The following is a 14,833-nucleotide window of genomic DNA, read 5'->3' on the forward strand; positions in this document are numbered from 1 at the left end:
GAATTTTACATTTTACGATGTTTAGTAGTTTCTCCTAAAATGGAAAAAACATCGGCGGCAAGCGTTTTGTCTGAACGGTTCCGTGATCCGTTCTGATCAGTCTGCGCAGGACAAAGGCACTCCAGGAGCTCACCCAAGGATCTGGTTCCCGCGCATAAGTGGGGGAAACTCGATCGTTGTTGGATGAGGCTTTTGGGGGAAGTGATTTATTCCCTGTGATTCATGCGGCCCTAGGCCAGAACTTAGAACAGAACCACGCTTGGCAATCCGCCACGCAGGGGCCTGGTAAGAGGAATGTGGCAAATTTTCATTTGCACAGGAACCTATTAAATTATGACAATCTTCTCTCATTTCTTCAATAAGATAATGCGATCCCTAAATCAGGCCTGCTTGTAGTCCCCAAAGCTCTGAGGAGCTGTTAATGCTGCCTTGCTGGGGATTAGTTTCCTAATTTTGAATTATAACTGACCCCAAGGGATCCCCAACCCAAAACCTCTGCATCTCCGAATGAGTCAGGTAAAATCCTCCCAAACGTTCGGGAGTGGACCACGTTCCGGCAAACATTCCCAGAAGCAACATGCCAAGAATGTTTAATGCCAGGTACTTATTTTTTTGGTTCAGAAGAAATACAGCAGTTTCTACGGGAGATGCCAGACAATCTGGCACCTCACGGTGGTATGTTTTAAAACTCCCGGGATGGGGGGTCGGGGGAGAAAAATCAGACGCAGTCGTCATTGTTTCTTGCTAGTTTCCATAGTTCCAGCTGCTAAAGACAGGATTTCGTTTGGGGCTACCAAATAACTTATCAAGGATACAAAGTATCACCCTAGTAAAAAAAAACATTTTTCAGGAAGAAGCATCTATTTCTTACGGGAGAGTTGACAGCATCTGACAACAGCAAAATGCTGAGAGCAGCTTTCAGGAAAGGACCATCGTCCAGCCTTTTCCAAGGCTGCAAGGTGAAAATGACCCCCTCAGACGGTTGTTACTTCCTTTCCTGCTCAAAGCAAGCCTCCTTGAAGGTTCTCCAAGCTCAGTATCAATTTACGGAACTCAAGGAGGTGGGTGTCACCAACCGGGGTTTTGACTCCAAGTCCAATTTTCGACAGCAAGGCATGCCAGGAAAATGTCCCCCGTTCAATTGTCTGTTTCATTCTTGTTGCTAAGTTATGCTTTTGTAATTTAAGCTTTTCAATTAGAATGTCACATCCAGTGACATCTGAGATGGTGAACTCGGAGAGGAAATGCAGAGCATTAGAGCATACTTCTTTCAAAGACTGGAGCTTGAAATCGGCCGTGCCCTTAACCTGTACTCTGGGAACAGCACCTGCTGATCTACGCCAACAGAAAGGTTCCCAGCTCAGAAACCGAACGCGGGAAACTGGAGAAGACGCTTGTGTGAGGGAATAAGTAGCCAAAGGAACGGGGTGATCTCTGGAACTCCCTCCTTTTCTTTCACGGGTCCGGATTTTCAGAGCACAGGGAAGGTCTGCTCCGTGAAGGATGGCCTTCCCTTCTGTGCAAAGTGGACCATAAAACGGGAACCAATGAAAAAGCCCATGGGACGAGAGAATTAGACTTCCAGTGATGTCTAACACTGAACTGTACTTTGGGGTTACTACCATTCACCTAGCCGAGACCAGACACGATAAGGAGTACCTGGTAAGGGCACCCCCGCCTGCGACCCCACGTCCAGAGGGACTCATACGTGCCGCACTCAGATGGTTTCTTGAAGAGGGCCCGGAAGGCTCAGGTTCTAAGATACAATTCAAACCTGCTGCTGCTGGAGCGTCCACCAGGACCCCACAACACGTGAGTGACCCCACAGTTCTCCAGCCACATATTCCCCAGTATGGACGTGCCCCGGTCCAGTGAGCAGAGCTGATGGCTGAAATACCAACGTGCAGGCTGTCTTGGACATAAATGATGATCCAGCCAGAGGAGACACTCCAGTTAGCCCTTTCAGTAGGGTTGTCATAGATCCAGCCCATCCCAATAGCGACACAAAGCCAACATTGAACTTGGCATACAAACGAGAGACGGGATATTGCCTTTGAACCCGTCTTCTAATTATATCTGATCAGGGAAGGCGGACTGCATCGAGTTAATAAGGCTTCTGCTTTTTTTTGGGCGATGAAATTAATTGATCAAATAAATGGTAGTAAGAGGGAGGTACCTCACAGAAGGAGAGTACCGCATACCCACCTCATCACCGAAGACTGAACACGCCACAGGGAGGAAGCACGTGGGTCAATGGCTCCACAGATGTGCTCAGGCGTCTGTGCTGGAGTCTAGGGGTTTGCTACAAAGGCAAACACAGGGCATGAAAGCATGGGAGAAGTTCCTTCAAGTCCTCTGCTCATTTGTTGTCTTCCTTCCCCTGAGAGTTGGTCAGAAGGATGGGCACTGAGCCATTTCCTGCTTTCCCTTCAGCCAGAGATTTGGAAACACAAGCAACTAGGCTAGTGATGTGGGATCTGCTTTTCTCACCAGAACACCTTTTGTTAATTTTAAGGAAGAGGAAGCGTGTGAAATAACGGCCCACTTGGCCACAGGACAGCACCTGTTACCCTCGCCTGTTGGAAGGAGGATTCTTTTCAGCAAGGGCAACGGCTGGAACCAGGCTGCCCGTAGCCCCAGCTGGGCACAGAGCCCTGGGCAAAGTCTCCACAGAGGTAGCTTTTTATCTTTATACCAACAAGACTACAGAAGCACTGAGTACAAAAGCATAGGTTTCCTTCCCACTCTACCACGATGGACAAAGGCTTTCCTCTTCAGAAGAGGCTGGTGAAGACCGCTGAGTGATGTTCCCCTCCGAGAAGGTTCTGGCTCTCACTCAGAGCACAGAGAGGCTCAGACAAGGGCTCTGTTTCCGGGTCAGAAGCAGGCAGGATGGTGAGACCGTGAGGCCCCGGGCTGGTTCTCTTGCCACCATATCGCAAACCTCTTGTACTCTTGGACCCAGGTGCAAAATACCCTTAAATGTGATTAATATGAAAAGCTTCCCATCAGCTAAGAACAGTTATGAACCATGAGAACTCACAGCTCCAGAGGTGGAGGAAGAGGAGAACTAGCCAAAAGCTTTCCCCCTCTTCTTTTTTTTTTTTTTTTTTGGTGGCACACTTAGACAGTCTGGCATAACCAGTCCCATAAAGCCTGAAGCCCAATTCACTCTGTTTTGGTTTAGAATGAGGTGGTTTTTATTATAATTTTTCTTGGAAGTGAGGGAGAAGAAGGAAGCTTTAAGATCAAGAATCAGAATACAGTGAATCTGGAAGGCATCTGGGAGCAGAACAGATTTGAGACTAGTGGACCAGGAAGACACCCTGCCTCATGACCTCGCCTGCTCCACGGGTAACGGAATTCTCTTCGCTGAGAGTTCAAGGTCGCTCGAGCTCGGGTTCCGCTCGCTCTTCATTTCCAGCGATGCCGGACGAGCGAGGACTCGTCATTGACCACCTCGGGGTCGCGGGGCAGGTGCCGACACCGAAAGGGAAGGAGCAGCAGGACGATGAGGGTGAGAAGGATGATTCCACACACGCTCATGAGCGCGTAGGACACAATCCACAGGATGGGCTCATTCAGAGGCAGGGCGGGGACGCAGTTGCTGGCTATGTCGTCTGTTGAGAAAGGCCCAGAGATTTCAGACACTGGAGAACCTGCAATTTCTGAGGAGACAGAAAGGGGAGAACCACAGCTATGAGGTGAGCAGTCCGTCTGCACCCTTTGGCAAAGAGAGAAGCGCTTGCGTTAGGAAACGTGCTGCACGAATCCCGGGATATCCCCGCCATCGTCAACCTGACTTCACGCGCTCTGGTGACGATCGTCCTTTCAGTCTGACCCACACTCTGAAGGGGCTCCGGGACTACCCGACCAGACCAGGAGACTCTTCCCTAGCCCCTTGCTCGTTCCGCGTCCCACTGACAGTGCAGGGAGAACCCGGAATCAGGAGGGGTACGTTCCCTGGCCACCCGGGATCAAAGGGACACACAGCTACAACTGGCAGGACGACGGGTGCTCGCGGGCCCTGGGGTAACAGCGTTCTCAGGGAAGGAGGTGAGAGGATTTCTTAAGGCAGGTTTGGGGACTACCGGTCTTCATTTCTCTCCATTGGACGTATCTGCTCTTCTCAGAAGTACAGACTACCTGGCATTTTATGTTTCACTTGCAAAAAGAAAAAAGCATTGTTCCCTGCCTCACCCATGTTTAATCACCATAATGAACATTTAGGCATGAAAAAGCAATGTTGCTACGCATTTCCTATCTCTGTCACTAAAGCCTCAAGACCCTAACGCCTGCCAAATAACACCCTTTTTCTTTTTCTTTTTTTTTTACTGAAGAAAGAAAGAGTCAAAATAATAATGGAACAATGGTCTTAACAGAATGGGTTAAAATGAGGGGAAGACACAGACTGGGTGAGAACATTTTCTTGCTAATGTGGATTCTGTTTGCATGGATTCGGGGCTCTTCTGCATGAGCTGGACGACTCCAGCAATGCACCAGGGCCTGCCTGCACCCAGGGACGGGGGAGGATGGTTTTGTGTCCATCGGGAGCCCAGATGCCCAGGGCCAAAGCTGCCACTTAAAACACACACTCATTGGCCATTTATATAATGTCTATTATAATTTCTTTTTCTCCTGATTTGCAGGGATCCTCTACATGGTAGAACCTGAAGTGGCAAACGCCCTTCCACAGTAGGTCATCTGTCTTGTTAGAGACTCACCTGCTCTGTGGATAGAGAAGCTTTAAGGCATACACTAATGCGGGGGAGGCGTGCTCGTTGCAAAGACCCTGAAACCGCCAAGCGACAGGCCAAGAGCTTCACTGGAAACCGTTTCTTCTTCCAGACCAGATGGAAGAAGAGCGGCCAGATTCACCCCCGACCCGAGACAACTAAAATACTGGGCAAAACACACGAAGAAACAGAGTCTCTGAAGATATTGCCAACGGAGCAAGGAGCACGAAGTCCTGCGAGAGGGGAGGACAGATGAAGGGAACCCACAGTTGCCTTGAGAACATTTCTGGGTTTGGCACAGGGAGGGGGACATGGGCAGAGGTGGGCAGCCTCCTGGGCCGGAGGTACAGGCAAGGCTGGGAGGGCAGGGTTGGGAGGCAGGGCAGGGCTTGTGGGGGGCAGGGCTAAGGCTGGGACAGGGCTGGGGCTAAGACTGGGCTGGGGGGCAAGGCTGGAGACAGGGCTGGGGGCAGGGCTATGACGGACAAGGCTGGGAGATAGGGTAGGGCTGGAGGGTAGGGCTAGGCCTGGGGGGCAAGGCTGGGAGATTGGGCTGGGGGCAGGGCTAGGGAGCAGGGCTGGGGGCTCCTGGAGTTCGAAGGCACAATGTAGGGCAGAAATTCCATGCATCCCAAGGGCAAGGCTGAGTGCTGACCACACACGAACACAGGCTGGTCAAAGGACCACTGGGAAAGATTAGAAAGAAAGAGCTCGGAGCTCCTGGCTGAGAACAGTACTCACGGCCAACTGCTTTCTGTTTACTCTGCTTCCCCAAGTGGAAAAAAGCAAAAACAAAAACAAAAACACCCAAGCAGGAATTCAGAGGGCATCCGTTAGTCTTAAGGGTCTCTCCTCCGCCCGGTGGGGCCAGGGGTGAAGAACCGCACACGGCACACTGCTCTGATCTCATCTAAAGCTTCTGAGCAAGGCAGGCAGGACTTGTAACCTAAACGCACCCCAGGACACAGCTCAGGAGCACCAGCAAGAAGACGAAAGTGTTCAGCGCCTCTTGGCTACCTGGACCCAATTTCAATGTGCTGAGGGTTAAATTACCAACAGGGGATTCTCCCACACCAGCAGGGTGTGCAGGAGTTCAACTCACTCCTGACTCTATCTACCCCGAAACAACATCAGATCCCACAGGTGAAGTCCCACCTGCCTGCCCCTCCCCCACTACTTCCAATGAGAGTGACGAGAGTGAAGAGCCCAGGGTGTTGTCACCTGTGCTTCTGAACCACCGTTTTGCAACAAAGATGTCATCTCAAGAATTCTTTCTGGTCATCGGCTCTGGACCTCACCCCACCAAACCTCGCTTGTATCTAAACTTTCATCAGAGGTTCCAGCCACTCCCTGATCTTGAGCCTGATGAATTTGCACGAGTGGCTCAGGGAACCCAGAGAACTCACTAGATTACTGATTTATGACAAAAGCCCGTAACTCAGGAACAGCCAGATGAAGAGATGCCCAGGGTGAGGTCTGGGAAAGAGGGGGCGCTTCCGTGCCCTCCAGGGACCCCCGTGTTCACCAGCCTGGAAGCGCTCCAAACCCTCTCCTTTTGGGTTTTTATGGTGGTGTCATTGCACAGACATGACAGATGAAGACAGATGGAGACTGCTTCAACCTCCAGCCACTCTCCTTCCCCCAGGTCAGGGGGTGGAATGAAAATTCCCCCCAGGAGTTGGGCCAGCCCCACCCTTGGAGGCTTTCCAAAGTCCTTATTAACATAATAAAAGACATCTTATCGCTTAGGAAATTCCAGGAGCTGGGTGCCAGAAATGGAGACAAATACCAAATACATATTTCTTATAAATCGTAATGTCCCAAGCACCCGGCAAGGTGAAGTTCACAGTGTCTGGCATCCAATAGAAAAATGCCCAAGTATGCAAAGAAGCAGGAAAACACAATTTGTAACTCTCACAGAAGTAGAAAAACACAATTCACGCATGGCAAGGGGGGGAACATCGATCATTTGCAGCTTGGTGAGAAATGACACAGATGGCAGTATTAGTAGACCGGCTATGAAGTAACAGTTACTGTGACTGCATTCCACTTGCGACGCCGGAGGGAACATCAGACGTGAGAAGCGGGGACACAGGAGCTATAATCAAGACCTAAGTCAAATTTCTAGAGATAAAAACTACCGGATGTGAGACAAGAAATACACTGCATGGTATTAATAGAATATATATCTGCAGGGAAAAAAAAAAAAAAGACTAGTGAACTTGCAAACATAGCAGAAACTATCCAGGAAACATAGAACAAAATCCTGAAAACATAAAGGGAGAATGTCAGTAAACTGTGGGACCACGTGAAGGAAACGCGGTATCCATGTAGTCAGGGGCCCCCCGAGAGGAGGGACGGGAGGCACAAAGCACCGGAAAAAATAATCACCAAATCCTTCCCAAACTTGAGGGCAACAGTGAGCTCACAGATCCCAGAGGCTCAAAGATCCCCAAGCCTAAGAACGATGAAGTAGCTTACACCAGTGAGCCGCTGAAAACCGCTGAAAACCGAGAAAGTCATGAAAGCACAGAGGATAAAAGCAAAACGAAATATTCTGTACGAAGGAATGAAAAGAATGACAGCTAATTTCATCTCAGAAATTAGCCGCAGAGTGCGGGAAAGGAAAACCTGGTCAATTCAGCATCCTGTACCAAGCAAGAGTGTCCTTCAGGGTGAAGATCGGGATGTTTTCAGATATACACAAGCTGGAGGAATTCCTCCCAGGAAGAACCACACACACTAGAGTATTATCCAGCCTTAGAGAAGGACATCCCGCCATGTGCGACGGACATGGACACACCTGAAGGACACGGCGCCCAAGTGAAATAAGCCCGACGGAGAAAGACAAACTCTGCAGGGTCTCACCCGTACGCAGAATCTCAGATAGTCCAAACTCAGCAGCAGAGAGTAGAACAGTGGGGGTAGATCGGAAGAGAGGAAGAGAGGAGGAGAGGAGAGGAGAGGGAAGAGGAAGGCGTAAGAAAGAAGGGAAGGGAATAAAAAGACAGTGGTACCCATGTAAGCTGATGGATATCAGCTGGCGGTCATTATTTTACCATACTTACATATAGTAAAACCTCATACTTGAATAAAAAACTTAACCTACATATTTTTATATGTAGTTAAAAAAAAACACTTCACCTACATGCCTTAAATATATGTAGCTTTTATGTGTCAATTAGACCTCAATGAAGCTGAAAAAAAGAAAGAAATCATCACAGTCCACTTGCACTAAAATTACATGAACAGTTGACCTTCAGTCAGATCAGTGCTGTCGACAGAAATTGGGACCCACACAAAGGAGAGGTGCGCATCAGACGTGTCGTCTACCTGGGCAATGATCACATCTGTACTTTTCATTTTAAATACTTAGGAAGATAACTGGTTTAAGGCAAAAATGACACTGGTGTCATGGATGGTTTAGAACACGTGTGTAAGTTACATACATGCCAGCAAGATCGCGAGGGGTGACGGAAAGGAGCACATGGGCCCCAGAACTTCTCCTACTGTGGTCAGCGGCAGAGAGCGTCCCTCAAAGGTGCACACTACAAATCCCCCAGCAACCGCCACGTGGACACAGAGCTCTTGCCGAGATAAAGAAAAATAAAAATAATCCAAAAGAAGGCAGAAAAGGGTGACAAGAGACAAAGAGAAAACATGGGGCCACACGATAGGAGGAAGGACCATTTTAGCAATCATCACATTAAACAGAATCCACATGGTGGGGGGGGTGGTCAGCAAACTTTTTCTGGAAAAGGATCAGAAAGTAACGTGTTAAGGCTTTGTGGGCCATGGAGGATTTTTGTCACATTCTTTTTGGATTTTTTTCACACCCCTTTAAAAATGTAAAACCATTTTTACAGGCCGTACCCAAAAAAAAAAAAAAAGAAAAGACAGGGCAGATTTGGCCTGCAGGCTGTTATCTGCCAATCTCTGGTCTAAACACCCGGAAGAAAAAGCAGAGATGGTCGAATTAAGATAAAAAGTAAAACCCTACTGTTTGCTCCCCACGGGAAGCCCCCTTAAAATGTAAATACTCAAATTCCTGAAAAGTCACAGGTTGGAAAAAGAGGTGTTGAGCTAATGCTAATCAAGCCTGGTGGCTCAGTCGTTTGGGCATCTGCCTTCAGCTCAGGTCAGGACCCCGAGGTCATGGGATAGAGCCCCATGTGGGGCTCCCTGCTCAGTGGGGAGCCTGCTTCTCCCTCTCCGCCTGCCCCTCCCCCTCATTCATGCTCTCTCCCTCAAAATATATACATAAAATCTTTAAAAAAAAAAACAACTATACTTTGATTTAAAAAAAAAGGAAGAAATACGGAGCAGTGACATTAGCATTAGGCGTTACAGCAAACAGGATTACCGGGGTGGTGACAGCATTGCATAACCGAAAGGCTCAACGTGAACACAGGGCAGACAACACTGAACATTTGTGCACCTCGTAAGAGTTCTGAGAAGGAAGAAACACGCAGGATGAAGCCACAGCAGTTTATGAAAACCCACAAAGACAGAGACTTCAGCAGCCCCATTCTCTGTGCGAGCAAGTGGTCAGGAGTGAGGCAAGGGCAGAGCCCACTGAACAGTGCCCCCACCAGCGTGACCTCACGACCAAGCGCAGAACGCCCCGCCCACACCACCCAACATACATTGTTTTCAGGAGGATATTGACCAATATAGACCACATTCTGGGCCATAAGAACAAACAGCGAGAAATTTAGAAGAATTCAGCTGATCCTCTGTTCTCTGACCGCAGTGGAATCCAGTTAGAAGTCAGGAACAGAGGGAGGGTCTGTGCTGTGGGCAAAGTCACCCAAGGGGACCCGGAGCTTTTCTGAGTCCCATTCATACATAAAAACTCAACAACCTGGTCCCCCAGTAACACAGACTGTCCACTTTATACCAATTATATCTCAATGAAACTGTTTAAAATAAAAGGGGGGGGGCACTGGGGTGGCTCAGTCCTTAAGTGTCTGTCTTCGGCTCAGGTCATGATCCCAGGGTCTGGGATCGAAACCCCCATGAGGCTCCCTTCTCAGCAGGAAGCCTGCTTCTCCCTCTCCTGCTTCCCCTGCTTGTGTTCCTTCTCTCCCTGTGTTTCCGTCAAATAAATAAAATCTTAAAAAAAAAATAACATAACTCCTAGAGGCTATTTTCTAGGAATACGTTCACTGGATAATCTGTACACGTATTTACACATCCTACTAATAGATTCTAATTTTTTATGCTGGAATTATTTATGAGGCCATCCTACGCACAGGTTAAGAGCACAGACCCTGGGCTCAGGCTGCTGGGGTTCAAGTCCTTGCTCCCACTTTCTAAGCTGTGTCATCTTGACCAACTGACTTAACTTCTTTGCCCCTCAGTGTGCATATCTGTAAAATGGGAAAGGTAAGGGCTGCTACAGTACATCAGTCTTGTTGAACGGATCACCAAGCCAACTGACGGTCCTTCAGCACGGCGCCGGGGTAAGGTCCCTGCTTCCTCAGTAGCTCTTGTTAATATACTTAAATCTCTTATCAATGTCTTGGGTTACAATTAATTGCGTTGTCTCTGTCTTATCTCCCAGAAGATCAGACCCAGGCAGATAATGAACATCGGAGGAAGACACATTAATTTGCCAGCTATAAAAATTACCCTGGTTGGGTCTTTTCTGCCATGGTATGTAAAATCAAGTGAATCAACTCCCCAGACCAACAATTTGGTTCTAAGCTGCCTTCTGAGTTGCTGTGGTTCTGTGGTTCTGTGGTTCACGTGGGGGAGTGTTCTGGAGTCTACAGGACCAGTGTTCTGGGCCCGGGGCCGTTTTGTTCCGCAACCACATGAAACCACTTAGCACACCGAGTCCTCAGTGTTCTTTTCTATCAAGGCAGGAATGAGGACTAATGATCCACGTCTCTGGGGGCTCTGGCTTTGGCATCTTTTTTTTTTTTTTAAAGATTTTATTTATTTATTTGACAGAGTGAGAGAGCACAAGCAGGGGAGCAGCAGAGGGAGAGGGAGAAGCAGGCTCCCCACTGAGCAGGGAGCCTGAGGCGGGACTCGATCCCAGGCCCCCTGGGATCATGACCTGAGCGGGAGGCAGACGCTTCACCGACGAAGTCCCCCAGGCACCGACTGCTGCCTCTTTCGACTGGATTCGAAGGAGACGGCAGAGGCTTATCTCTGCAGCTCTGCTCTTAGCAGCTAACTTGCCTATTTTTAAACACGAATATGTACCAGATGATCTACTTTGAACCTGCAGCAAGGGAAATTCACAGAGAAGTGACTGCCACGATCCACGAGGAGTCTCAAGTTGTAAAAGCCTCAATCTACACAGCTCTTGGGTGCTAAATGTCTCCATCTATAAAAAGAGATGGGTGGTATTTCAGAAGCTTTGGATACATTAAGAGAGAGCTGTCACTCTTCGCACTCTATTATCTTCCCAGCTCGCGGATGCTTGGCCCGGGGCAGCATGGAGGCGGTCGAAGGGGCTCCAGCCTCTAACACCTGCTCCTGGCACAGGACATACTCTACCCGCAGCTCCAGGTCAGCGAGCGCCCCAGCACCCAGGGGGCCACCAACCTTATTTACCAGGCTCTGATCTGAGACCGGAATAGTGACTCTTCGCAGGGGTTGGGGGTGAAGCGAGGAGACGCAGGGCAGCATAAGAGAAGCATCTGTGCATCTTTTTCCAAAATAACCATCACCCTCCCGCCCACCGCCATCCCCATACACCCTGGCTGGAAAAGGAGGGGAGGGTGCGGGCCACAGTGTACTCAGGACAGCTCCCTGGGGAAGAGCCTTCGAAGAGCTTCCACTCACTACTCTCCTTCCACCGTGTCCCAGCCCCTATAGAAAAGCCTAATCCTCTAGCTAAGTGTTGTCTGACAAACACCAATTATTATGAAAAGCAAATAAAAGATACCAAGAGAAAAGGGGAGTTCCCAAAGGTCTGGGCTTCGCCAAGTGCTAGTTGGCAGCAAGGTAGAATTTCCTCCTACTGTAACACATAGAAAAGATGATAAACTTGTATTTTTAAATATGTAGATGAGCCTAGAAATAGGCCCTAGAACTGGGGATCCAATGCCCACGGAGGGACGGGCGGGAGGGGCTGGAGGGGGGCGGGCAGAAGACTTGACCCCAGTACCACGGAGACGGGTGACAGAGCCTGGTTCACTGGCGGAGGGCACCGGGAAAATTCTGCCAACCAGGAAGCCTGACTCTGCCTGAAGTCGGAGGAGTGGAGAGCAAGGACCACAAGAAAGACTCTTCTGGGAGAAACAGTCTCCCAACCCCCACCTCAAGCAAGGCAGGCATCTAAATTTACACAGCTTGCTGTAAAAATCCCAAAAGTTCTCATTGCCTCACACTCAGCAGAAACAAATGCAAAGTTGCTTTAGAACAACATTTGTACAACCCAAGGTGCACTGAACTCTCTCCAAAGGAAGGGGAAAAAAAACATTCCCACTAAAGATAAGCCCACAACAAAAAGTTGCAAACCAAGTGAGAAGAAAATCCACCACCGGGAGAACAGTCCAGAGTCCCAAACACAAAGAGATCAGCTTTCCATAAATGATAGGAAAACAGCACACAATGCTTGAGATTATGTAAGAGCTGTGTTTACAGTGATTAAAAACCTCACAAAAATACTAAGAAGATTTTTTTTTTTTAACAGGCTGATTTAAAAGTCCACAAGGGAAAATAAAATTAAGAACAACAGGGAAATTTTGAATAAAGAAGAAGAATGGACAGAAACTACCACTGTAGGATGTATCAGTTGAACAGGAAATCCAAAGATAAATATTTCCAAATATTTACTGGAATTTAGTATACTGTAACTGTGGCATTTCAGATCAGTGAAGTAAATGTGGATTATCTGAAAAATGTTATAGGAACAATGGGGTAGTCATCTTGGGGGAAAAAAAGGTTATCCATACAGACTACATCACGGTAAATCAAACATGAAAGTACTTGCACAAATCACAAAACAATTTCAGTAAAGGTCATTTAAAATGTGACTTCAAACCTAAAAGCCTTAAGACAAAAGACTGATATATTTAAAAACATAAAAGCACTTTCACAATAAAATTCATGATCAGCAAAGTAAATTTTTAAATAATGTATAAATAAAACATGAATTATAGGTTTTTTTCTCTAAATGGTTAATTACTCCATTACATGGAGGTTCTACAAATCAATATAAAAAACTAAAAACCAAGGGGCGCCTGGGTGGCTCAGTCAGTTAAGCCTCTGCCTTCAGCTCAGGTCATGATCCCAGAGTCCTCCCTGCTCAGTGGGGAGCTTGCTTCTCCCTCTCCCTCTGCCTGCTGCTCTGCCTACTTGTGCACTCTCTCTCTCTCTATCAAATCAATAAATAAAATCTTAAAAAAAATAAAAAAAAAACCCCTAAAAACCCAATAGAAAATAATGTGAAGTTATCATGAGCACATAGTTTGCAGAGAATGAAAAAAAAAAATCCTTAGACATATGAAAATAAACTCAACCTCACACATATAAAGTAATGAAGTTAAAACTACACAGATCATTGTTCCCACCTATCAGGTTGGCAAAATTCCCCAAAGCGTTGACAACAACTTGTTGGTGATGCTGACTGCGAAGTCAGGCCATTGTGTACGTTGCTAGAGACCTGATACAACCAGGTATAAGAGGACAGCTTCCTTGAAAGGCAAAGTGACATTACCCATCAAGATTCCAAATGCTTGGGGTGCCTGGTGGAGAGGGGAGGGGGCTCAATCGTTAAGTAGTCAGTTAAGTGTCTGCCTTTGGCCAGGTCAGGATCCCGGGGTCCTGGAATCAAGTCCCACATTCAGAGTCCCTGCTCAGTAAGGAGCCTGCTTCTCCCTCTGCCTCTGCCCCTCCTCCATGCTTGTGTGCTCACACTCTCCGACAAATAAATAAACAAATAAATAAATTCTTTAAAAAATTCCATACACAGTTAAACTATGATCCAAAAATTGGGGCAAAATGAAATGAAATTTGAAAGAGATCCTCAAGCACATCTTCCAGTGTAAGGAAAACTGCTGTGTCATCATTTGTTTACCCAGTCTCCTTCCATACACTTTGGGCTGTTTTTAGTTTGATAAAAATGGTGGTTTTATGTAATGATGTAATTACTGAATGAAGTAGTACTTTACTTCACTTTATGAATAAAGCTGCTTCTGGTCAAGTCTTCGGGTGGACACACACATTCGTCTCCCCACTGCAGATACCTAAGAGGGAGGTTGCTGAGTCACAGACTAGGAATATGTTTAACATTAGTAGAAAATGTCAGTCTGTTTTCCCACTCAGACCAAACAATTTCAGCAAACTGAGAATCCCTTAGCTGGGGATTCAAAGGGAAGTTCACAAACCTGCCGCTGCCTCACACTATGTGTCTGCTTTCATAGACAGTCCCAGCAACACTGACAGCTACTTTTTTAAAAGGAGAATTCAGGGGCTCCTGGGTGGCTCAGTGGGTTAAGCCTCTGCCTTCAGCTCAGGACATGGTCTTAGGGTCCTGGTATCGAGCCCCACATTGGGTTCTCTGTTCAGCAGAGAGATCTTGGGATCTCTCTCTCTGTCAAATAAATAAATAAAATATTAAAAAAAATAAAAGGAGAATTCAGCAAGGTGGCTGGATAGAAGATTAATATATGAAAATCCCCTGCATGCCTATATACCAAACAATCAAAACACAATTTAAAACAATCTTGCTTACAACCTCAGTAACATTAAGAGCTAATAGGCATCTAAGAGGAAGTATATGTGTAAGACCCTCTTGGAGAAAACCACAAAGCGGCTGCAGGACAGAAAAGACCCAAACAAATGAGAATTCGTCCATTCACGGGGGAAAGACTTGTATAATAAAGACTTGATTTCTTTTTAAGTTAACCTGCAAATCCAGTGCAGTTGCAATCAAAACCCCGTTAGAGTTCTGAGATCTTGACAAGTTGAACAGAAGGACAAAAGTAGCCAAGAGCATCTGAAGGAGAATAAGGAGAAGAGCGGAGCCCTTGCTGGATATTAAGTCTTATTGTAACTATAGACATTAAACCGTGTGTTATAGCACAGGGACAGCAACTACACTGGTGGGATAGAAGAGAATGCTCAGAAGTAAC

At 47.2% G+C, this 14,833-nt stretch overlaps 1 protein-coding gene across 2 annotated transcripts in view; it reads right to left on the bottom strand.

The window, feature by feature from the left end:
- Positions 1–3,176: 3,176 nt before the first annotated feature.
- Positions 3,177–14,833, bottom strand: part of BACE2 (beta-secretase 2) — a 78,254-nt gene continuing 66,597 nt past the window's right edge. For both annotated transcript variants that reach the window (XM_047719775.1, XM_047719772.1), the window contains one exon: positions 3,177–3,668. In XM_047719775.1, coding sequence (XP_047575731.1) covers positions 3,415–3,668 — 254 coding nt within the window. In that variant the 3' untranslated portion in view covers positions 3,177–3,414. The remainder of the gene's footprint in view (positions 3,669–14,833) is intronic.

Source organism: Lutra lutra, chromosome 1 (assembly GCF_902655055.1).
Source record: "Lutra lutra chromosome 1, mLutLut1.2, whole genome shotgun sequence".
NCBI classification, from domain to species: domain Eukaryota; kingdom Metazoa; phylum Chordata; class Mammalia; order Carnivora; family Mustelidae; genus Lutra; species Lutra lutra.